At 38.0% G+C, this 24,680-nt stretch overlaps 1 protein-coding gene across 3 annotated transcripts; it reads right to left on the reverse strand.

Annotated features, from left to right (window-relative positions):
• Positions 1 to 851: 851 nt before the first annotated feature.
• WASHC3 (WASH complex subunit 3) lies at positions 852 to 22,580 on the reverse strand. 3 transcript variants are annotated; one of them, XR_008842321.1, is made up of 8 exons: positions 22,476 to 22,580; positions 20,968 to 21,066; positions 18,686 to 18,751; positions 17,383 to 17,511; positions 15,758 to 15,868; positions 12,470 to 12,534; positions 4,929 to 9,570; positions 852 to 1,250 (listed from the first exon to the last, which is right to left on the reverse strand). XR_008842321.1 is itself a non-coding variant. In XM_056510964.1 (7 exons), exons 1-7 carry the CDS (start codon positions 22,524 to 22,526, stop codon positions 9,486 to 9,488), a joined length of 603 nt encoding a protein of 200 aa, XP_056366939.1. In that variant the 5' UTR covers positions 22,527 to 22,580; the 3' UTR covers positions 852 to 9,485. The 3 variants fall into 3 exon arrangements, 2 of the variants coding, with proteins under 2 accessions (XP_056366939.1, XP_056366926.1); XM_056510964.1 differs by having other exon boundaries at positions 852 to 9,570; positions 15,758 to 15,865; XM_056510951.1 differs by having other exon boundaries at positions 852 to 9,570.
• Between the last annotated feature and the right edge of the window lie 2,100 nt (positions 22,581 to 24,680).

A 24,680-nucleotide genomic window follows, 5' to 3' on the forward strand; every position in this document is an offset into this window, starting at 1 on the left:
ATTTTTGTTGCTGTTGTCTTGATTTCCCCCCACCCCCAGTTCTTCCTTTCTTGTTTCACATGCAGCATAGAACATTTACAGGTGGCATCTTGAGAATAATGATCTAGGAGAAGAGGAAAAGGACAGCAGCCCATGGATGTCTTCAATTTACAAATCCTAACCAAGTGGCTTCTGTTCCCTCTCATGCAACTTTACAAAGCTGTCTTGTCTCGAAAACAACAACAAAACCACAAAATTATTCTGCTACTGCTTTCCCAACATTACCATGAAATAATTCAGATATTGAACACTCTGGTGGTTTGGGTCTTGTTTTTTTTTTTTTCTTTTTACTTGTGTTTTGTTAAAGAACAATTTTTGTAAGGCTGACCTAGCATATCTGTGATTTCTTCTGGGACTCTTGAATGAAGGAGAAAAGCTTTTATGTGGTTTTGCCTTCCCCAGTTCTTCTTTCCTGATCTAGAACCATCTGATATTGGCTTGTGGCTTAAGGCAAATAGACCAAAGCTGTAACTGCAGTGTGATGGTGTCAGTAGTTTTATGGAATGTTTCATCACAATGTACCCCCTTCTTCCCAAATATTGAGTAAAAAAACTACTATAAACAAAAGGAAAAACCACTTCAGAGCAAGGTGAGGAGAAGCCAGAAAATGGTTTGTGATGGCAGGAATTTTGGAGAATAGTAATGTATATTGACATCACTCCCTGACTTAATGAACTTCAACTGAGTACTGTTAAAGGCTCTTGGGACAGCAATAAGAGATTTTCTGATTTCTGTACACACCAAAGAAGTTTATGGGAGGTAGTTTCCATCAACTTACCAGCTGCTACAGTTAAAAACCAAACCTGCCATGATCTATTTTGTTAATTCTTTGTTTTTAAAGAAAAAGAGTAGTCCTTGTAGACAAAAACCTCATGTAGGTCACTAAGGTTGCAAAAAATACTGTGTAAATGCTGTCATAAAACCAAACAAAGCAAAATTATTCTGCCGTGAATAACATGTGGTTACCATTTGTTTACAATTTAGTCCAGCTATCAAAACAAGCTAAGCATTTTGCTAAACAGTTCACAGCCATTTTACAAAGAACACAGGTTAGGGGAGGTAAATGCAGGATTTGCTCTTCTGGTGTCAGCAGTGCTGCTGAAGCTCTGCTCCCTGAGCCTGGGCATCAGGCAAGGTACACAGGCTGATCGTGTTGGCTGCTCCCTGCGCTGTCCACCCAGCAGCTGATCCTACTGCAGCCACCCTCACATCTTAAAAGAAAAAAGTGCAATGAATTAATTGTCTCTTCTTTTCATTTCATTCTTTATAAAGAAAGGATTTAGAAAGAGGAGTGGGGTCCGGGGTTGACAACACATCGTTTTTCTTAGTACACAAATGACTTAAGACCAGGAATTGTAATTTGTCTGGAGGATAAACAGGGAAATGTTTTGCACGATAGAGCTGTTGGAAGTGATGTGCAGAAGGGGAATGTCTGGTTGCCTGTGGAGGCTGAAGGGAGGCCTGCTTCAAAGCCAAGTTTCAAATATCATCTGTTTTCACTATAACACTGTGCAACAAAACAAGCCTCAGTAAAATTTTCATATAAGTGGGGGAGAATTTAATTGTTTTGCTTTTCTTCACTGCAATTTCTTCTCTGATTCAGAAAGATGTTTGAAGGAATTTTGTTTGCTTGGATCTTGAACATAAATAAATAAGGTGCATTGCCCAGGAACAGATGAAGTGTTACAAATTGGAACTGAAAATATAAACATGTTGGGAAGTTAGGATTGCGCATGTGAGAATGCGTATGTGTGGATGCATTTTTGTTGTGACACGAAAGAGCTCATGTAATAAAAACTTTCAAAATCTGAGGAAAAATATTCTGTCCAGAATGAAGTTAAGCATCAATGAATGTTTTGGTTTTTTCTCCCCAGTTCACTGTGTTTTCATACGTAAGCTAGAGAGAAAAAGGCCAAGCAAAACTATTAACTGAAGACTGGCACTAAAGTGAATTTGCTATGCAAACCTAACATCAGAAATGCTGTCTTATCCTCTAGCCAAGCTGAGGTGCATTGAAGAAAGGACATGAAATGCACTGGTGACAACTGCTTGCAACTGACAGATAAAAACCTGGAACAGATGAGTAAATGACTGCTGATCCTAAGTTTCTCTTGTACGACATGCATTCCTTTTGTCAGGTGATTCCTGTGTCATAAGGAGTCTCCCACAACAACGAAACATACTGGAAAATGGCCAAAGCATGGCATCCAAAATAGCATGGCTGCTACCTCAGTTGATTGTGTGACATTAACTGTAGCTCTAGCTTGACTGTGTGCCCAGTGTGTGAATGGAAGGGTAGGTGAGCAGCCCAACAGAGACATATTAAAAGCCAGCGCGCACGCACACACACACACACACACGCACACACACACACACACAAAACCATAACCTCTTTTCAAAAAGGAAGCCCTTTCAGGGGAAGGTGGGGCTCATGGCTCCTGAAGTCAAGGTTTTGGGTCAGCAGAGCCCCATTGTTGTCATCTGGCAAAGCCTGCCCTGACAGCACGTCCATTACTTATCACACTGCCCCAGCAAAAGCATCTGACAAAAGAACCCAGTGTCAAATACTTGGGCAAGATTGAGCAATTCAGCCCCCGGAGAGGTGAGATTAGCAATACGGGGAGTAGCAGCCAGCAGGGGCCTGATGATGGGTAGCTGTGTTTGGTGCTGCTGGTGGCTGAGGCTCATTGCAATGCCAGGACATCCTGTGGAGAGTAGCAACATGTAATGGAGCGAAGGGATGGATGCCCAGGAGGGACAGGTCCTGGAAAAAACAGCTAGTGCAGGGTGGGCTGATATGTGTGACGATATAACAGACAATAACTGAAATGGAAAAAACCATCCCTAAAGCAGAAAGACAAGCTCAGTTATGCAACACACACTGTTTATACGGCAAAAGGAAAGTTTGTACTCCCACCTGATTTCCTGAGGATTGCCTTGCACAACACCAGCACAGCATGGTCTGCTTGTGAGCACAATGTAAGTAATTCCCAAAGAGAACTGTCCTATTGTTCCTGTCCTCTCTGCCAAGGCTTTAGTCACCACAAAAGCATGGCGTCTCTCCTGATCCAAGCTGGTCACATTTTGAAATGTTTTCCGGTAACTGTATACTTAGAGCAAGGAGTTCAGGGAAATGAACAGAATTTGACTTCCTAGGGAGCTCGAGCATGTGCCTGACTGGCTTTGGTTTCTAAGATTCAAGTCCACGTGTGCAGTTCCTACAGCAGGGCTACAGACCACACAGCCTTATGCTCATAAAGCGTTACAGGAGACGCTGGGAAAAGGAAGCTGTTTACTGCAGCCCTGGCTCTGTCTGCTGGTCAGACCAGTGGCCACTGGTTATAACCTCACTGACAATGAATCAGTGCTGTGGAGTTCTGCTGATTGACATACAGCTTGAATAAAGAAAACCCAGGTAACCATCCTGAGTCTTCCTGTAGCTAAGTTAGGCTGCAACCAGAGAGGGTTAAAGGTTTCTGTTGAGAGGGCCCAGCCTCAGGGGAAAAGCATGAACGGAGTACTGGAAACACCTCTTTGTGGCATGGACCACTCAGGGTGTAAGAAGGCTTCAGCTAGGGATGCTTCAGCTCAAATGCTGTTACACCATCTCTCCTTTATACTTGGCTATTTATTTTTTTATCACATCCATAAGAACCCCACTCTTTGGGATCCCTTCCTCTCCTCCCTACTCACATGTGACTGAAACTAGCCAACAGCTTCTGAAAGTTGAGGGAAGCGAATACACATGTACACTTTTCACAATTAAAATATGCAGAAAGCATCACAGAGTTATCTTGTAAAACGGAAGAGCTCAAAAGAGCTTGGTTACAAATCTGGTAATAGGCCAGCTCAACAATGATTGAAGAGCAAGGATGCCAGGAGGCTGAAAGAACAGTAACAAAGCCTCACATTTACAACAGAAGAGGAAGCAAATACAAAAGCCAAGTGGAGTGGCATGGAGAAGCTACAGTAAATAAAATACTACTAATAAACTCCCACCCATGATATTGAATTCAGCTGTTTTGAAATTATCTTCCTGACATATACTTTTGTGCAGGCAGGCAAGCTTCTAACATTAGCTTCCTAAACCACAACAAACACATGATAAAGCATTATGAACCATTTTTCACCTAATCTATTTTTTACAAAAAAAATAGAGGAAAAAGCAAATTATGAAACAGCTGAGAAAAAGGAAACTCATTTTCTCCATTAATTTCCCTCCCTATTTCTAATCTACTTTAAAAGTAGGTGAACTGGATCCAGAAGACCAAAGGATCATCTCAGCACATAGAAGTGCTTTTTTTTCCAAAGAGTTGTTGGGACGCAGTAAAGAGAAATCAACACTGCAAGATGTTCATTGTGAACAGTCTGGCTCTTACTGGGGAAGGATTCCTCATGTCCTGGACTGTGCTATAGGAAATCACACCAGGATTATGCCATCTGCTGGGTGCATGGAGTCAACTGAACACCAGAGATCATTTGTTCGAAAGCAAAGAGGATAATCCCAGTTCTTAGGTGAGCTATTATTTAAAATGGGCCTCGGAAGTTTATTTCCTCTGTCCAATTCTTCACAGTAGGTTGGTTCACATGTACTCAGCTTCTCACCACCAGAAGTGACTTAAAGGACAAGGTTTATCAAACAGTTGATGGTAATCACCTGTAAAAAGAACTGTTCATACAAATGTAAAAATTTCCTCTCGGATCCCTTTGTTCTGCCTTGTATTTTCAGCACTTGGATATGAGCTCTTTCCAAAGACCAGCCTAGCATTTACTTTGCTACAACTTCTGATTCTGCAGACCAGGCCAGGAGGCCAAAGTGAAACCCAGGAAGGGATTTCTAGTACATATTCTAGAACATATGAGAGCTTGAGAGGCAAAGAGTGTATTACCTAAATCAGAGAATTCTATTATTTACTGTTTCATTCCTTCAGTTTTGAAGTCTGAAGCAAAAAAAATCAGCTGTTTACAAAGTGAATGTTTATTCAGAATTTTCCTTTCCAGCCATTAACCTGAAAATGTGAAATATACTGAATGAGAAAATAATCCATTAGTTTAAGGTCAAGACACAGCCCTAACTTTAAAAAAAAAAAAAAAAAAAAAAAGAAAACAAATAAAACAGAGTGTTTTGTGCTGCATCTGTCCTCACTCAATGACGTTCATTTTAATTTATGGCTATTCAAACTTGTTTCTTCAGAATGTGACACATCCTATACTAAACTTGTTTCTGTCACTCATTTTTTGTATGGCATGAGGAATATTATTTTAATTTTCTGCTTCGTTACCCTCATAATGAACAAACCCATGGAATTCCCTTAAAATAATATTGTATTAGCAAAGTTAGTGAGTCAAGCACTAAGCAGCAATACCCACAGCTTCCCAAATTAATGAAATTATTTTTGGAAGCACCAACAAACTTGTAATTTAGTAGTGAACATCAATCTCTGCTTGTGGCTGGAGTGAAGTCTTGGTGGCAGGAAAAGGGACTGCAGGAACACTGTGGTGCTCCTCACATCTTCCCTTAAGGCACTCAGTACTGACTTTTAGCAGAGACAGAACTGCACAATTAAGCAAGCCTCGGGCTCCAGTTTATGTGTCAGTTTCTGTTTTGCTTGCAAAATGCCCTGAACGGAGACACCATCACATGAAGCATCAGGAGAGTAACACTTTGGACACCAGTGCAGGCATTTCAGACAGCAGGATGCCACATCTGCAGAAGAATAAGAAAATACATGTCCTGTTCTGCAGGAACAAATTTACAAATTCGTTGTAAAACTGTTACCTCGGATTGGCTTTTCAGAGAAAGCTGGATCTCCAGGCAGATTCAGCCCACAATGAACTAAAGTTTCTGGCTGCGTACCACTATGGAAAGCAAAGCTGACCTGATCACACACAGCTCAAAGAGCTGATCTTAGTGATATTCTCTTTTTCCAAGTACAGGCTATAGTTTGTTGTATTTCTTTTTTCACAGAACGTCAAACTATACACTTACTCACTGGTGTAAATAACACACACTGGAAAGAAAAACAAGAGAGAGGAAGAGACTCAGCTTGGAAAAAGAACCATCAATTTTCGTTTCAAATGTAGCTGAACAGAAGACTTGAGAGAGAACAGATTAATGGTTACAAGTGCTAAACCAGAACTTCACTATAAAGTTATCATCATGTCCAGATGTTGTTTTAGCCTTTGACAGTTTTTCAAGGTTTTACTTACAAAATTGCAGACATGCAACTACTCTAAGGGCATCTACATGCATTTAAAATGCCTGTAATACCATTAAGAAACTGACCTTTATGTATTCTCCACTCCCATTCACCTGCAAAATGTGGAATATGGTCATGGGGTTAGAAAAGTTTGTTTCAACAAAGCATATATAGTTTACTGGTAGTACATAATTAGTATGAAGAGATGCATTCAGTGATTATTCCAACAACACTCTGCAGTAGTTTTCATGCCTAAAAGCTGTAATACTGCCCCAGATAATGAGTTTAATCCATGCAAAATTTGAGTATATTAGACATGTATTACTGACACTTCTTAATGTATACTGTATCTTCTAAAAGTTCATTGTTGCTGGAAGCTTTTAAAAATAAAAGTCTCTTAAAATTGGGCTTTTTCCCTTGAAAGTATTACATATATCTGATTGCTGTGCTGCCAAGATGAAATACTCTCTCCATCTTCTATCCCAAAACAGATGGCAAATAATGAGCACCTTGGAATATTCTCTGCTTATAGTATTTAGCTTGCGGTTAAGGACTTTCCAGCTTTCTGGGTTAGCACCACATCTCTAGAAAACTGCTGCAGACCAAGGAGCCCCAGCACAGCTGACATAATTCAGTCTCAAACCAACCTTCCCATACTTAATAGCTCTTGTGTCAGCGTGTGCCCTAAGCAGAACCATCTCAGATTGAATCTGGCTAAGGGCAAAGGGATGTATTTAGGAACAGAAGAGCCTAAAGTGGTCAGAGGTTTCAAAGGCAGTGGAAGCTCTATGGCTGCTGAGACACTGAATGTAAAAAGGGATGGTTTTATCTTTCTTCTCCCCCAGTTTCTCACTATTTAGACATTTAGATTTTTTTCTGTGCAGTGTGTCATCATTCAGCTGGGAGAGGAGAAAAAGTGGCAAGATTTTTCTTAATGTTTCTGCAAGTTTACCAACGTTGCACTACTCCAAAGTAAACTTCTACCCTGAAAAAAATCATCCAGTTCTTAAGAAGTTAAATTCACAATCCCTATTAATGAAACTGTTATTCTGTGACATACATAATTACTGATTAATTATCCCTTATTTTAACAAGTGTCTGTAGGCCAGAGGCTTTTTTTTCATTCCACATAAAAGTGTATCTGCAGTGGTGTAAAAGACAGTTGAATTTAGTTTTTTTTTAAACCAAAATTCTTTTACATGATAAGTAAAGCTCTACCTTCTTAAATGTCTTTAGATAACCTTGCTTATTTTTTTAGAAAAATAACTAGCTACTATATCTCAATTCAACTCTTTAAATCATGCTACTTCCTTACACAGGTTCATGTCAGTCTGCAAGTAACAAACACAAAATACTCATTAATTTCAGTCTTCCTTAAATTTTCTTTTTAGAATAGTGGCTATGGGATATTCAGTTCTCCTGTGATCAGGAGTAACCCACCATGGGTTAACTTTAACTCCAAATTCCAATTTCCAAAATTCTCCCCTTAAGCTAACAGGTTGATACAACTTCAGCAAAGTTAGCTTTGGAGAAACATGAATTGCAGAGACTTTGGAAGAATTTTCATTGTCCTGTTTAGAACAAGATATAGGAATAAAATAAAATCACAACTTTGGTTTACAAAGGATAGCTTTTAGTATACAGACTGCTTAAATGAGTTTTCAAATACAGATTTTAAAAAGTCGTGAGTGTTTCAATATATACATTGTGAAATAACATTATCACATTTACATTTGAAATACTTATTGCTAATATGTTAATACTTTTGTGTTTTACCAAGTGTTAACTATTAAATAAACTTTTAAGTTTTCAGTAGTAATTAATCCATCATTGAAATATCATCTCTAGACATTCTCCAGTGCATGTATGCTTTTGTAGGGACTCAGACATTACTCTGATTTACAGGTTATGGAGAGCATAAATATGTCTGATAGGCTGAAATGGGAGCCATGCTTAAGTTAGAGAAAAAAACACAAAAACCAGGTAACCTACTGAAGTGGCACAAATAACTAGGAGAGAAGGTATTGACTCAGTCATAAAACCTAACAAACTTACATACTTGAAACTTCAGTTTTACTCTTCTCTTGGTTGCAACAAGAATGTGAAATATCAGAAAGTTAATGACTGCCTGGCACACAGCATTCTGGTATAATCACAACAATCTGGGGAATTCAAACAGATTGCGGAGGATTTCATGTGGAACAAATTGTATTAAAGAAGATTCTTTAATGAAATATCATTTTTGAGTCATGAAGTATATCAAGCAATTTTGAGGGGAATCTTCAGGGCACATCAGGCACTTCTTAATATTGTTCCTCAACACGTGCCTCAAGAGGTGCCAAGGTAGTTTTATCCTTAAACAAACTGAATTTTAGCTTCTTTGTTGAAATAATCAGCAAAGGCACCAACTTGGAGGTGATTTCTCATTCTAAGCAAACTGCTCAGCCACAGCTTCTTTTGAGTAATGCCAATGAAGTCAGAAAATGGTTTCAACTGACCCACATTGAACAAGTAGTGAGATTCCATTAATCATCTCCCAGTCCCTTGCTTTTTTCCCAGTGCCATTTTCAAACCAAACTTGCCACATTTGTACCTTTCTACAACACCACAACCTGAACCTGGTAAATCAACCCTTCAAAAGTAGGAGTTCCTTTAACAGCTTCATAGAGACTCTAATGTGGCATTGAATAGATTAAAAATGGGTTTTGACATATTTTTCACTTGTATTTTAGTTTTTCTCAAATCTGAGTATCACTGTTTTGCAATCATCGTAAGAGAGCAGACTTATCTGTAATTCCTGTTGCATCATTGCAGATATAGGATATTGAGAAAAAAGTATAGTTCATCAATGAAGCACTTTCATTTTCCAAAGTTAATTTAAGTTATAGGGCAGAAATAAGGCAATGTAGGTTAAATGTGTTACACAGAAAATCTAACAAAGACTAGAATGCAGTTTTAGAGACACGGAGGTTTAGAGGTGAGGAATTCTTAGAGCCTTACAAAGTAATTTCAGCAGAATCAGAAACGAATCTGATATGATGCAGTATAAAAACTGCATCAAGGATCTCTTGATTAATTTTCATGGGGGAAGGGTTCAGGTTGAAACATGCTGCCTGTTCAAACTTTCCAGAAGAGAACACGGAGGATCTTAGATCTTAAAAACACCATCAGATAAAACCACTGTCTGCCAAAGCTCCAAACACAAGAGAACTTAACAAAGGCTTCCAAAGGCTGGAATCAGTCTCTTCAGTCACTGAATGAAGATTCACTATCAGAACTGTCTTCTGCTTTGCCATCGTCTCCCCAGGCAGGCACAGGGGCATCTGGGGTCCTGCAGGCAATAAAAACATTCCATGTTGCAAATCCAGCTGAGAACACAAGCAGCTCAGCACGTAACACCATGTCCTTGCATGACAACTGCAGGCACTTTATTGCCACAACATTTAACACATTAACTGTTTATGGTTCACAAACTCACACCTTGGTGGTATTGCTTCACCTACAACTGAAAGACAAACACTAGAAACTGTAACTCACTGGACATCAAAACTCTGTAGACACCAGTGTGAATGCATGCCTTTGATGCCACCAGAAATGATGACAGATCATTAAGAAGTGGCAAACACTTGTAGAAAAGAGTTGAAAGCAGGCAATAATGATTAATTCAATTTTTTTTCAAACTTCAGAGGTTCTAGGGCTGAAAGGAACATTCTGTACACCATTGAGCAGTGTAAATAGTACATGAAAAAAGTAAGACAGGAAATGAACAATATTGTATCCAACTAAAACTGCAGGGATAATTTAGTGAAGCAAATAAGAATTACTCAGAGTGGAATTTGGCTAGAACATTGGGTTAAATTTGACATGCAAGAGCAGCCATGGGATTTTTATTGACTACAAATGATCAGACCTCTTGTATTTAGTTTTTAAGAGAATATTTAGGATGGATCTTAACACTGTGGCAATATATTTGCTTGGGAAATCTATGGAAATTAAAGTGAGAGAACCAAGCCATCTAAAGACTAACATTACTGCCTGAAGATGCTGGCTCTCCATGGACTCTCCCTCCTAATGAACCTGACATACAAGCAATACAGAGCTTGATAAAGGCTGAAAGCAAGATAGAAAATATACATAAAATTATACTTGGGGGAAAATGACATTCAGAGAAACTTACTTCCTGTATGACAGTTAACATCTCTTGGATAAAATATAGCATTTAAAATAAGCTGGCAGTTGGATTAATCATCCTGTTCTTATTTATCTTGGGGGTATAGAATTTCTTTTCCAACATTAGCTCTGTTTAGTTGGGAATCCCTAAGGTAACTTTAAAGCATTCCTAAACATTTTTGATTCAAAGATGAGAAGTGTGTTAAAGAACTGCAGAAGAGCCTTCTCCCTCCCCCTGCACACCTCTTAAACAAATGAAGAAAGCATTTGCTTTCTCATGCAAATACCACTTCACAATATTATTCCTTGTTGCCACGGTAATGACAAAACAGAGGAGCTGTGCAAAGATACGTGATCTGGAGAGACCAGTGCAAAATCTCCTATTTATTAAGAAAAGGAAGATGGTCCTGAATTCCATTAGCTCATGAGAGCAGGACAAACTTCTGGAACTGAAGGTAGGCAAGAGAGGAAGGATAAGAAACAGAGATAGGTAAATTGGGAGCCTGGTAGAACAGACAGCTACCGAACACTGTAAAAATTTGAGAAAGGAGCAATAACAGAGGTGGAAAAGCCAAGAGAAGAGTGTAGAAACAATACTGTATCATTAGAATTAGCACATCTACAGCCACAAATAACCCATGCTCAGCCAATGGCAAGGAGCTGGGGGAGTCTGCAGTAAGTGACTGAGCACACAGCCCTGTGTACATTAACTTTCTTAATTTTCTCTAGGACTGAGTGAGCAGACTTAAGGAAGCTGAACACCCAAGAAATGCAGTGTGAATGGCAAGATACATATAAAAGAAGAATCCTATAATACAAACAAGAAAATTGAAAGGTCACCCTTGACACCTCAACATGTTCCACATTATGCACCTTGGCAAATAATTAGCTTGTTTAACAAGTTTTCAAACCAGTAACATTTTAAAAGAAATCTGACTAAGCATTACTGTTACACAGGCTTTGAAGATGGATTTTGAGATCTAACCCCAAACATATTCTGTGAGTTTCAGGCCACAGTAATAATGTTTCTGTGTTAACGCAAAATAGACAATCCAAAAGTAAAGCCTTTTGAAATTTAAACCTATTATCTTTTTGTTTTATCTACTATAAAAATCCACCCAAACACGAAGAAATAGCATTTATAGAAAGGTATGGACTTGAAAGCATAGCAAAAGATACAATACATTTAACACACATACAGTAAACCTATGTCTGCTAAACCTATCTCCAACTTGCACAGGGTTTTTTTTTATTTCGCATTCAATTAGTAAAAAAAAAAAAACAAAACAACTGAGGAATAACTACTTTAGGCTTTTCTAACCAGGAAGTAGCTGGGAGCTAAACTGACTCATCATATGATGATACTTCACATTAATTTTATTTAACAAGTAGCTAGTTTCAGAATAAGCCTTTACGGAATGTAAAAAGACTTCACTGGAAAGGAAAAATGGATACCCTGACAGTTTCTGTAAAGAATGCAAAAATACTTCAAACATTTTGGTGTCTATAATGTAAGAATGGAAGTTAATACTTGCATCAGTTTAACAAATTCTGTGAAATAATACAGAACTAAATTAATGCCAACTGTAAAATAAGATTAAAATTAATGATCAGACGTGAAGCTTTGAAAATTACTATCTATTCTTAGCAGTCTTGACATCAAGTTAATTCAATTGGCAGCCAAAATTTTAAACTGCTGACTTCAATTTACACTATAAATTTTGAAGTCAAGTTGTACATTACATCCACTGAGGGAATCTGGAAACAACAGTGCTGTCCCTCATGCTTCCAGCAAAGTAAGATTGAGTTTGTTCTTCCTACTCTACAGTAATGACATTTTCTTATTGGGAGTGTTAAAAGCAAGTATTTAAACAGGGCAATGAAAATAGCTACTGACCTTTTATTTGAGTCCTCATTGCTAAATGCACATTGTCAAATGCTAGCTTGTCACTGCTATAGCTCACAACACCTTGAACAACCTTTTCTAAGCACATGGTTCTTCCAAGTTTTTTAAACACACAGTTGTACTGCAGCCCTACTGGGAGCCACAAATTACTTACTCAAGAAGATCTGGATTTAGCCCCTCAGAAATCATTTTGTTTCGTATTGCCATTACAGGAACACCCTGTGCAACAGAAGGAAAAATAATATAAAACTACTAGACACAAACAGGTGAGTTAAATAACACAGGTACTTTTAAACCACACTTTTGTATAAATTTATGCATGTCACTTGTCAAACAACAGCATGGAACAATAATCTCAGTTGCCATCAATATGAACCTAGAAGCAAGAAATGACTGAGATTAAAGGCCCTTTAAATCTTACATTTATAGCAAAGCATCTAGAGAAAGTTGCAGAGAGAGAATCAAGACTGGATAGATATACTTGCAATTCATGCAGATAAAATCACGAAGCTGAAGTTATCTGTATGGGTAAAAATGTGGAGAAAGCACAAAGTAGCACAAAGACAACAAAGAAGTTGTGCTAGGAAAGACTTGGGCATGCTGAAGGTCTACCCAAGAGAGAGAGGAAAACCAGGAAAATGCATCTGCTACCACTCCAGAAGGATCTCTTAAGGCAGTGCTAAAAGCTGGAGAAATCTAAAAACCATGGAGAAAAAGGCAAACGGGACATGAAAACAGAAGCACAACTTAAAAGTGACTTCTCTGAATATAACTGCTTGTGCAATCAGGCTTGAATCTTCTGTGACTTGTGGACAGATTTCAGCCAACCATGTACATGTTAAAAAAATTCCTTCCCTTCACTGCAAATCCTTCCAAAGCTTCTGCACTTTATTTTATCCATCACCACCTAAACATCCTCTTATCTTGAATCACACACATATGCAAGGCCCACGTCCTCTCATGAGATACATTCCAACAAACTGCTCCTATGTTTCCACTAGAGTTGCCCAAAGGCAACTTGTTGCTGTGCCATCTCCTGTTGGAAACCATCAGAAACACCATCTGGATCACTCCATGCCAACATAAGATATGGGAAAAAAAACCCCAAACTGAACGAGGATGCAATTTCTGATTTGAAATGGTCTGGTGGTCTAAGAAATTCTAAATGAAAAGTGGTGTAGGACTAGTACCTTCTGTCCAATGCAAGTAAAATGTTAAAATAAAGGGGAGCCATGACTAATGTTCAAGAGAAAGATGTGATTCCAGTGACAGTTCCACAGGAAGAATCACAATAAAGAACAGCATACACACAGGTACACAGTTCTAGCAATCAGGCATAATGTCAAAAAAGGTCACTCAAACAGTTGCAATGTAATAGCTTGAAATAAAAGAACATCTCAGGACTTCACAACTAATGTGAACTAAAAAGGTGAATATTTTGAATATTTATTTGAATATTTCATGACAGTTTAAAAATGCAGTTATTCCAGCACAGATATGGACACCAGGGATTGTGTGTCTACACACCATCCTGTACTAATGCTCTCTTGACTGCTCTTAGGGTACTTGTCCCCATCTCAAATGAGCTGTCTATGCATCAACTCAAACCAGGTGAAAACAGAATTGAGTCAGATCAGGCAAAGCAGAATTCATATTTGATTTCAATTGAAGGGAACTTGGTATAGGACTTCTAAGAATGGATTGTTTTTATGTTCACACTTGGAGTATATTTTATTCCAACACTGTGTGCATTAAAATCTGAGAGAAAAAAATCCTCTCAGTACCCTCATGTATCATAGATTCACAAACCTAATCTGAAGTTTAATCAAAATGCCGTTTTAGACTTCTTATCTGAAGGAAAACAATTAACATTGTACCTATATCTGTTTATAATACAATCAAGGCATTACAATTAATTTACCTTTCATGTTTTACTAAATTTTAGTATGTAAATATGGTACTGCTTTTGTATGATTTCTTGGAATAGTGTTGTAAATTTTAAAAATTAAGAATTTCATACCCTCAACTGCACTCCACCAAAATGAGTTTGTCACAATTTCACAGAAGAGCTATTTTTAGTGTAGAATGGTGCTCTTTTATATTACAAACATTGTGAGTAATACATAAATTATCAGTTCAAACAAATCTTCAGCTAGAAATTTAACTTGGACAAATAAATGACACTAACTGAAATACTTGACCGGACAAGGAGACAAGTTTGGCAAATACAAAAATACACATTAATTTGTAGTATGTTAGTTTGACTTTCCTACCACACTGTTTACAACTGGCAGAGGAGTCAACAGGAACTGCCAGTACACAGGAGAAATGTGGAAAGTGAGATCTCACTCCTCTAGCAGTCACCAAAAAAAAAAAAAAAAAAAAAAAAAAAAAAAAAAAAAAAAAAAAAAAAATTCAAAGTAATTAGACCATCCAGCACTTTCAAATCCACTTTGAAGTCTGGCATTAAATCAATACAGTAACACAGTGTTCTACTCTCTGCTACTCTCCCACTGGTAGGTTTTCCAAATGGTTTGTAATAAGCTACCCATAAAGTGCCAATTTGTGATTCAAGTGAAGAATAAGGCTTGGAACATCTTTCAAGGGATGAAGCAGACCAATTGTAATAATTTCTCTGAAAGCTGAGAGAAACCATGAAGTTAGTTTTAACATCTGCAATATTTTATTAATACTATGACATAGTCATACTTTCCAGAATTTTACTATATATTTTAGAGGAAAATTTCCACCAAAAACTTGAAAATAAATTTAAATAAACTCTTCATTTCATTTGTGGATGTGGAACAATCTCTTAAAAATATCACAAATAATCTCCCATTCACCTCCTCATTCCTTCATTATATTTCACACATATTAATACTGATATTACAATAATTTATTTCCTATTTATCTGTAGCACAGACCATAGATAAAGATGTAAACAAAACCTGCATCATGAGTAACAGGAAACTGGAGTGGAACCAGATAGGGAAGCAATCTCTATTTTGGTCTTTACAGAAATACCAAGTACTCTTGTTCTGGACTATATCTGCAAAGCTGTATTTTGTACCCTAGAGTAAATTCTGACTGTAATCAGTCTGTACGCAGGGAATGACTCCAATTTGTCAGGACAACTCCACTTTCAGTGGCATCTTCTGTGCCTCTGGCTAATATCACTTTGCATTTACACATTTCACACCTTCAGTTCACAAGTCTACCAGCAGAATTTTGTGGAAAGATCTTGCCAGAAGCTGTCTGAGGGAATATGTTACATTAGATCATTTATTAGAGAAGATGTGCCAGAATATTGTGATGTTATCCTACCTTAAAGGGCACTCTTGCAATATATGTTTTCAGACATTTAAGGTTCACTTACAGCTGTGTGGTACATTCCACCAAAAATTAACATCCTAGACAAAAAATGACATGAGAACTGACTTACCACTTGTACCATTTTGAGATATCTGGCATATCTTGGATCCTTGGCCACAGTTGTGACATTTTCTGTTACTACCTCTGTTTTCTGTAACCCTTCTTCTTGTGTATTGTTCTGCTGTATGTGAAGAACAAACTCTTTAGTGGTTAGAGGCACACATCACACCCATGGAGAGATTCCAATCCATAAAACTGGGTATGCAACTCTTCTTCATCAAGATTTTTCTGATCTACACTAAGAGAATTAGAGGTTTCCTAGATGTACGAAATCACAAAATCCAGCTCTTTTGTTGTTCACTGTTACAAGAGTGTCTTTCTACTTTTAGATACAATTTTAAATTACTGAACAACACATAAAAAACCAAAAAGCCCCTAACAGCCCTATTAAGTTGTATTTAATGAGTAACACAGCACCAAATATAAATGGTATATTAAGGAGTATATCTATAAATGTCCTCCAGTACTCCAACACCTTTTTTCCTCAAAATACTTGATTATCTGAAAAAGGTTTCATACAGATCATGTAACTTCTAAACTATAATTTTGAGTACAAATCATTACTTAAAGGATAATGTAATGAAATCAAAGATTCCTTGAAGTATTTAATTTAAATGAAATGAAAAATGACAAGAAGTTCTAGTACTATTAAAAGAAAACAGAAAACTGTATTTTTTTCTAAAAAACCAATCACTTGAAAGCAGTATATATCCTTTCAGAAACAAATGAACTTTATATACTTAAATACGCTTTATGTACTTTAATATCTGAGAGGAGGAACATTTTAAAGAAAATGAACTCATGGTGAGTCATTCTCTAATGTGGCTGGAATATGCAGGGCTGTCCAGTGTCTCCTCTGCTGCTTCCTGCAAATCTGAGTTACAATTTTTGATTGACAGGCAGGCAACAGCAGCAAAGTGCTCCAGCTACTGCTTCTCCACAGCAAGCAGAGATTACAAATGAGGATTCCACGAGAAGAAACTGTAAGAGGAAACCGGGAAAAGAATTTCATCTCCAAATGGGCCAGAAAGCCTCACTGAGTAGAGTGGTGATCTTGGGATTTACATTTAGGATTAAAAAAACAACCAACCACACACATTAAACTCCCCAAAATGGCAAAAAGTCAGTTGCAGGGATAGTACCTCAATGCTGATTGCTTGTAATAAGCTGGCATTTTCTGTACATGGATAACATAAAGAAAACCTCCAATGTAATAAACTCTTTAGAATAAAGCATGCTAGAAATTCCAATTTGAGCCAAAAGCTTACATTCTGAAGAAAGGAGAAAAGAGTTGCAATGATGTGATCTGAACTGCTGTTTTCATACATGACCCCACCAGCTCCCTGATGTAATTCATGTTCATATTCAAGTGTGATTTAAGAAGAGGAAGGAGAAATTTAGCATTAGATTTGAGTTAGTTCTAATTATTTAAGTCACATAGCTGAGAAATGTATAGCCTTTTTTGTTTTAAGTCACTTGTTCAAACAGTGCCTTAGACTCAGACTAGTCTCAGACTTTTACAGTTGATTGCTCACTTCCAACAGACTTGCTTCTTCTATCTACTTCAAATGACATTAAAAACTTGAACTGGGGAACTCTATTCCTTAAAGGTATGAGTTATGCTTCATTACTTACTCCAGACTGAGGTGATCCAGCTGTCTGTTGATCTGTAGCAGCCTGTGCCACAGGGCCATTTGTAACACTGTTCACATTTGCACTGGACACTTCAAATTTGACATCTTCTAGGCCAGGAATTGAGGATAACTGAATGCAAAAGCCATAATCAAATAAGAGCACTTCATGAGACTACATGCACAATAAAATCTGCAGCACACTGCTCGCCACTTATTGCCCAGGTAGGTTTTACAATTTACAAAATTGTAACTTTTTGCCCCTAGTTTTGGTATTTTGATTGGAAAAAAAAGATTTTTCTATTCAGCCGTCTTCTACAATAAAAACTTGCACACAGGATTAACACAGGATTGCAGAGCAGGACAGGCTTCCACACAGCTCTATCACCTAACAGATGGGAGACTGGTTACAAATTTTTCAATTTTCTACATCTTTCACTTTTTTTTAAGGAAAAGTTGTGAATGGATATTCAACACACCACAAATCTATTTGAAGGAAATGCTATTTAACATGATTATGAAGAATTCTGCAAAAATCATTAATTTGGATCATTCCTAAATGTTTTGAAATAAATAAGAGTTAGCAAGCTCTGTATTATTACACTATTTTTCCCCACAAAGATCTTAATGAACACTTTCAAAACATCCCACCCTTGCTCCCAGAAAAGCCAACCAAAATTGCCTCCATCATTATTGAAAGAACTTGCTAAAGTTTCATACTGGGTGATTTACTGACTTTGGGATTTTGTTGGGTTTTTTTTCTTCTAGTAAATGATATATGATATTTCTTATATAAGACCACAGATTATATCATTTTGTCATTTCAGTTAAAGAAGATAAATCAAACACATTTACATTAGCTTAGATCCAGTTCAGGTCACATTCCAATATCAAAAGATTTACAAGGCTTCTATCTTGTTACTTATATCAGCTGAAGTCCTTATAGTCCAGCAACATACAAAGATGTACACAAAGATACTCTTGTTTTACAAAGGAGGTATGAATTTCCTTATTAGAGTTTGTATGGCAAAAAGTGTTCCTTTCCTGTTACACATGCTTAACAAACTCAATTTTTCCACTTGGTACTGCTGGCTCCTTTCTTCTGTACCAACTACATATTCTAATCTTGCGCAGTATAAATAGCAAGGCATGAAGAGAGAGATTTTTTTGATATCAGGATTTTATATTAGCTTCTTCAAATAATTTATGAAAACTTCTTTGCTCAATTCAGACTGTAAAAAGGAAGCCAGTTCACATAATCTAGCAGGCTGTCATTGTTGGAAGATGAAGTCTATATCCATACAAACCTTTGCATCCAGAATATTGAGTGTGGTTTCAATTTGCTGGATACGGAGAGAGAGTGCTGACAATTTCTACAACAGAAAACAATCAAGATGTGAAAACACTCCCCTATGCACTTACACATATAAAACAGTTTGCATCTAGTTGAAAAAATCTCTTTTGTCTTCTCCCTGCTGAAGGCAGAGTACAGTGTAAATGAAATTATCACATTATGAAATAAATGAAGCAATGACAACCCTTTTTAGTACAGTAGCTACTGTAAATTTCAAATTTTAAACAGATTTACTCTGAAGTTGGTTTTCCCGTATAATGACAGAAATTAAGACAGACTATGTACAAAAGAAAGCCAAAATAAATAGGGTATTACTTTGGGCAACTACAGAATAATAGCAGACACATTGTACTCTCCCAGTTACCAAAAGATCTTTCTTCAAAGCTTTACCCAAACGTGGAGGATGAAAAGAGATGATGTGGGTGTATGTAACTGAGCAAATACAAAGAGAAAATCTGATAATTAATACAGCAGGTGATTCAAAGTCCTATACAGTCAAAATCCACAATGAATCAGAACTAACCAGACACTTTATATGCTCCAGGTGCACCTCAATCAAGTTTTGACTTTTTTTTTTTAAATACAATTTAAGTTTTTCTAAATTACTCCACAAGAACTGCCAGTCTTTTAGCTAATCACTACCATACTCCACCAGACCTGTCCAAGTGAAGTTGGCTAGAGTGCTGGCTGGCAGATATGTACCATTCTGACAGCTTTCTGGCACCTTGGCAAGATTCTGCCTGGCTCTGAAGCAGAACTTTAACACCCTAAGAAAATGGCAGTCCTGCCAATATGCTAGAAAAAGTAGAAGGAGACTGACAGGAGTTAGTCTTTTTGGATAGTGCACTGACTTGTTTACAGATGGTCCTTTGTTCATGAAGAGGAATCAGTTCCTATTGGAAGGAACTGTGTGTCCTACATTTAACTGGATAACAGCGAGGAAAGATGTACCAAAGACAATTATGCAATTTTATGGGTCTATTTGACTAGACAAGAGCCAAGAAATTTAGAGTTAAGGATGGTGTCAGCCCTGATTTTGAGTTTCTTGGCTTCTGTTGACTGACACGGCAACCTTCCACATTAAAAACCGCTTCTGTACTTCACGAATATGAAAATATGAAAAGCTTCTCAAGGAGTATATAAAGCAACTATTTAGTCTCTTGGGTAACAACACATTTTGGTTAACTAATAACTGTTTTATTAGGCAGACTTCACAGTGCTGCTGCTTGCTCAAGGTGGCTTTAAATATACGTGTTCTTATTTCCACAGGGCCCGTGGAAGAGGGAATACTGAGATCAGGTGACAACTGAGTTTTGGACAACTGACAACAGCATCATCAGGCGGTTACACTGTCCCACCTATCAAGTTACAAGAAGTTTAAAAACCTAGGAAAAACGTCTTTTTTCCTCTGAAGCTCCATATATTCATGTAATAGCCAAATTTTATACTTGTCACGGGTCTGGCTCTAAACTTCACCAACAAATAAAAGAATTTCTCAGATTACATGGCTTAGTCTAATTGGATTTGACTGCTGCCCTAGATGGCTAGAGCTGTATGGCATTCTTAATTGAATAAACCAATGAAAAAGTACAAAAAAACCTCTAAAGACAGAAAGGTTATACTCAAAGCCACATTAGAAAATACCCTTTTTACAAGTGGGACCCATGTCCTGTTCAGTGGACAATTCTAACCTTGTTGGTCTGGTGTATTTCCTTTGACTCTAATGTCATCACATAAACTTACTAATCCTAAATACTGTTATTTTTCTCTCTTTTTTTACAGGAAACTAAAGTTAAGGGCTTAATGTTCTATACTAATCACTTGCCAAAAATCTCCTTTCTCAACATAAAAACTACTTACATTCAGTGCTTAGCATATCACTCTTTTAAATTAAAGGCAATAAAATCTGAAAGTTTTGAAGCACCACAAGAACATGGCATCCTTCTTTCATAACAAGATAAAAGTCAAGAGATGAAGCTGCTCAGAATAAATTCCCTGTATCTAAAAGTTCAAAGACTGAGCCAAATGCAAAAGTTTAAGGAAACAGGAATGAGTGTGGCACAATCAGCAGTTCATGCAGATCCCTTGGGGAAGAATTCTGTCTTAAGCACTTACTCAAGAGAAACCTTGAACAGAAAGCAGACTACACTTTTTGGATTATATATATATACTTAAATGAATGGTTCTCATTTTTTGAATTTTTTGAATTGTATAAAGGGACAGCAATAAACATACCTCTTCACAAACAGTAGAAAAGCGGTTGAGAAACTGCACTGTGTGAACCACAAACTGGTTTAGAAATGCTACAGTTCTTTTCTGCTGAATAGCAGGAACCTGCATTAAAAATATAAGAAAATTAGGTTACACATCAGCGTCAATTTTCACATTCAGACTGAAATATCAGTTTAAAAAATGCACATTTTTAGAATAAATTACTTGGAAATCTGTCTTAAGTGTGCATGCTACGAATGCGTACATACACAAACCATTTTCTAATATACATATGCATTCATACAAATCCATTGTCACTAAAAATCTACTAACATGACAGCTGAGAACTCACAGGACTCAGAGAAAAGGCAACAAGAGCTAAGAAATGACGGATTGTTATCTTAAAGAAAACATCTTTAGATGAAATCGTGAATATTCCTGAAAATCAGTGTTAATGTCTTCTAATAACAGTGAGGAAATTGGAATCTTTCCTATTGGAGTTTAAGAAGGAAAAGCAAACTTGACCAGCCACACTAATACTCAACTACAACTAACACCATGACCAAAACTCAAGTGTAGTGATGTTGCTGTCTAAATATTTAGTGGCTACCCTACTGGTTCTCATTTGCAAGTCCAGACTACCCTAAAATTACCAAAAATTATCCTCCACATAAGTTTCCATGCCCACATTATTTTCAGACTAAAATGCAGAATCATATGTTTCCAAAAAAGAATGGTGGTCATAATGTAACACAGAGTTAGCATTTTTATTTGAACCATTACAAAAGACTGGAATCAGGAACTTCCACACAAAAGTTTACATATAAAATTTTAGTGCCTCAGTGTTAATAACCTTGGACAATTGCTTTAAGTCTTTACCTCTGCAGAGGAAATTAACCTATGAAACTGTCACTGATTTAAGTGGAAGATTTACAAGCAATATTATTGGCAGCCAAGATTCTGTTGCACTTTTTTTGTGAACACAGTGACTCTCTGGTCTTCACCTCTTTAGCTGCTGGTTCATCAGCGTATTCAATACATAATTCACCATGGCCACCTTAAAACATCCTGACTGTGAGACATTTTTCGCTACTATCTCCAGCCTTCAGCCTTTCCATCTGTACAACAGCCTCTGCTGAAGTTCAATTCTGTGCTTCCAAAATTTGCCAAGCAGTGCTTATGACCTTAGCAGAAATCTGTGGGGTGGCAGAGAGCATGGAAGAATCCCTGGGTCAACTGGAAGTGTCCTGTGCTCTGTATTGAGGAAACTAAGTTTAAAAAGAAACTGAGATAAAGAAACTAAATTAATAAACAGTTTAGCACGGGATTTGCCTCCCAGATCGACGCTTGAAGCGGCTTAGTCTTTAAGTACACGGTTATTGCAGAACTGGCAGCAAAACGCCTCTGGAGAAGAGCTGGAGACGCAGCAGAGGAGCAGAGCCCGCTGGGTGCCGGCACGGGGAGCTCGCCATGCCCGCTGCCCGCCGCCAGGGCCAGGCAGGACAGCGGCGGCCGCGGAGCGCAGCCCGTACCTTGGTGAGGTCAATGCCGGAGCCCACGATGGGCAGCCCGTCCTCGTCCATGGCCGCAGCTCGGCCGCGCTCCGCGGCTCGGCCCGGAAACAAACCCCGAGCGCCGCGGGCGGGGCGGGGCTGCCCCGCGCCTCCTCCTGGGAAACGCAGTCCCGGTTGGCGGCCCTCAGTGGCCGGTGGTGCGCCGGGATAAGCCCCGAGCTCAAGCGCCGAGCTCCTGGGTGCTGCCTTGCCCCGCCGTGCCGTGCAGGGGCTGCGGCCAACGAGGGGCCCGGCCGTGCCGTGACACGGACACCCAGCGCTGCGCAGGCCTCGGGACGCGGCAAGTGCCGAATCCTGCGGCCAAACAGCACGGTAATAGTGAGAAAAGCCAGAGAAGGAACTGCTGCTGTGCTCGTACGCATGATTTGGGTGGGGAAGTGCCACACTGTGAGTGGGGAGTAAGAATAGGGAGCGCTGAATGGCCCTGGGTTCTTCCGAAAAAGACAAATTTGGGGTGATCTTAGAGTCCCTGTTTACAGCAGTAAATCTATTTTTAGATTTACTAAACACTATAGATTTTAGATTGTAGTGGATTTCCATATTTAGTGGAAATCCTCCATAGTTAAATCTAAATACTGCTGCATTTAATAAACCCCTCCTAAATTTAGGGGAGTTAAGAAACCATCTTAGTCTGAGGCCGTCAGGTGGAAACTTCTCTTGTGATGAGACGAATTAAGACGCAGTAATTACTGCAATACTTTGAAGATTAGATCCCAAATGTACTATGCTAATTTTGGTTTAAAATCTACCAAAGTTCTCAGTTACAGTTTGCTAAAGCCTTCTAAAAATCCACATTCAGAATCAACGGTGGCTCTACACAGAGCACTTAGTTCTGTTACTCAGGTTGCCATAAAAATCTCACTTATTTACTGAAGCAGCTTTTTTAAACTTTATTAGTTTGCAATATATTTATTACTAACCTTCTGTCATATGCACAATATTATTACTCTCTCGCTAAGATAGTATAGCAAAGTTTTTTGCCCATACTAATTGAATTATTGAACAACCTGTGATTCCTGCTCTGCTTTGGAGCACTGACATGTTGTTGGCTCAGTTTCTCACCTCTCCCGAAGGAAGAGCAGCAAGCTGACCTACAAAATTCAGTGGGTTTAGCTTTCAATTCCTAGCTTACAGGAGTTGTGCAAATTTGTGTTGGGCAATGGAGCTGTTTAACTTATTTATTTTTTCCACCTTAATTACCTTAAAATCCCAACTAAATTATATTCAAGAAGAATTAATCTCATTTATCATAAAGTGTCTATAATACAATTTTTCCAGGCAATGGCACTGAAAGTTAATGTAAATGCATAGTCAGATCTTATCTGAATGTGTTGGTTTGTAAAGCTGGACAAGAAATCTCCCAAGAATATGCTCTTCTGTGAACTTTCTGGTACTTCCTGCTTTTAATTTGTCTAAATATACTGCATAGAAAAGTGCAGCACAGCACTTTTTTCCTCCCAGCTGGAGTTAAGAAATGCAGGGTATGAAAAGTGAAAAACAGAGAATGGAGGAAAATGATCCAAATTTCCCAAAACCTCTTAAAAAAGTTTTAATTTAAATAACTTGTTCAGCTGTAAATATAAATGACTGAACTCCCAAGGAGAAGATTTATAAAAAAAAAGTTGAGTGATAACATCCAGATTTATAGTGTGTACTATTTGAAAATGTATTTTTTACCTGCACCCATGCTGGATGATAAATGTCAGACTGAGGTATAAGTACTGTACAGTATGTAAATGCAGGCAGTTTATACCCTATGCATGTGTACATATATATGCTGACATTTACAAGGCCCTGTTGTGTAGCTTCACCTTCCAGTGAAGGAAAGGAGATTAAAGAGTGATTGAGAGTTACCAAAATGAAGTTTGGTTGAACATCAGTATTTTGAAGCTATCAACTTTCCAGATGCTGAGGCTAACTTGGAGTGGAAAAGTACACAAAACTGATCAGAGCTCTATCTTCATCATTAGTAAAAAATACATGACTTGTGATTAGGGTACAGAGAAAAGTTAAGGCAAGAACATGAGTTTCAAAGCATTGAAACTGATCTGCCCCGTATGTTGCACATAATCAGAGCCTCGGGTCAACTGCAAAACAAAACTGCACAAGCTGAGAAAACAGGCAAGTGCTACTGTAGCTTACAATGTTCATATGCATCTTGTG

Source organism: Oenanthe melanoleuca, chromosome 1A (assembly GCF_029582105.1).
Source record: "Oenanthe melanoleuca isolate GR-GAL-2019-014 chromosome 1A, OMel1.0, whole genome shotgun sequence".
NCBI classification, from domain to species: Eukaryota; Metazoa; Chordata; class Aves; order Passeriformes; family Muscicapidae; genus Oenanthe; species Oenanthe melanoleuca.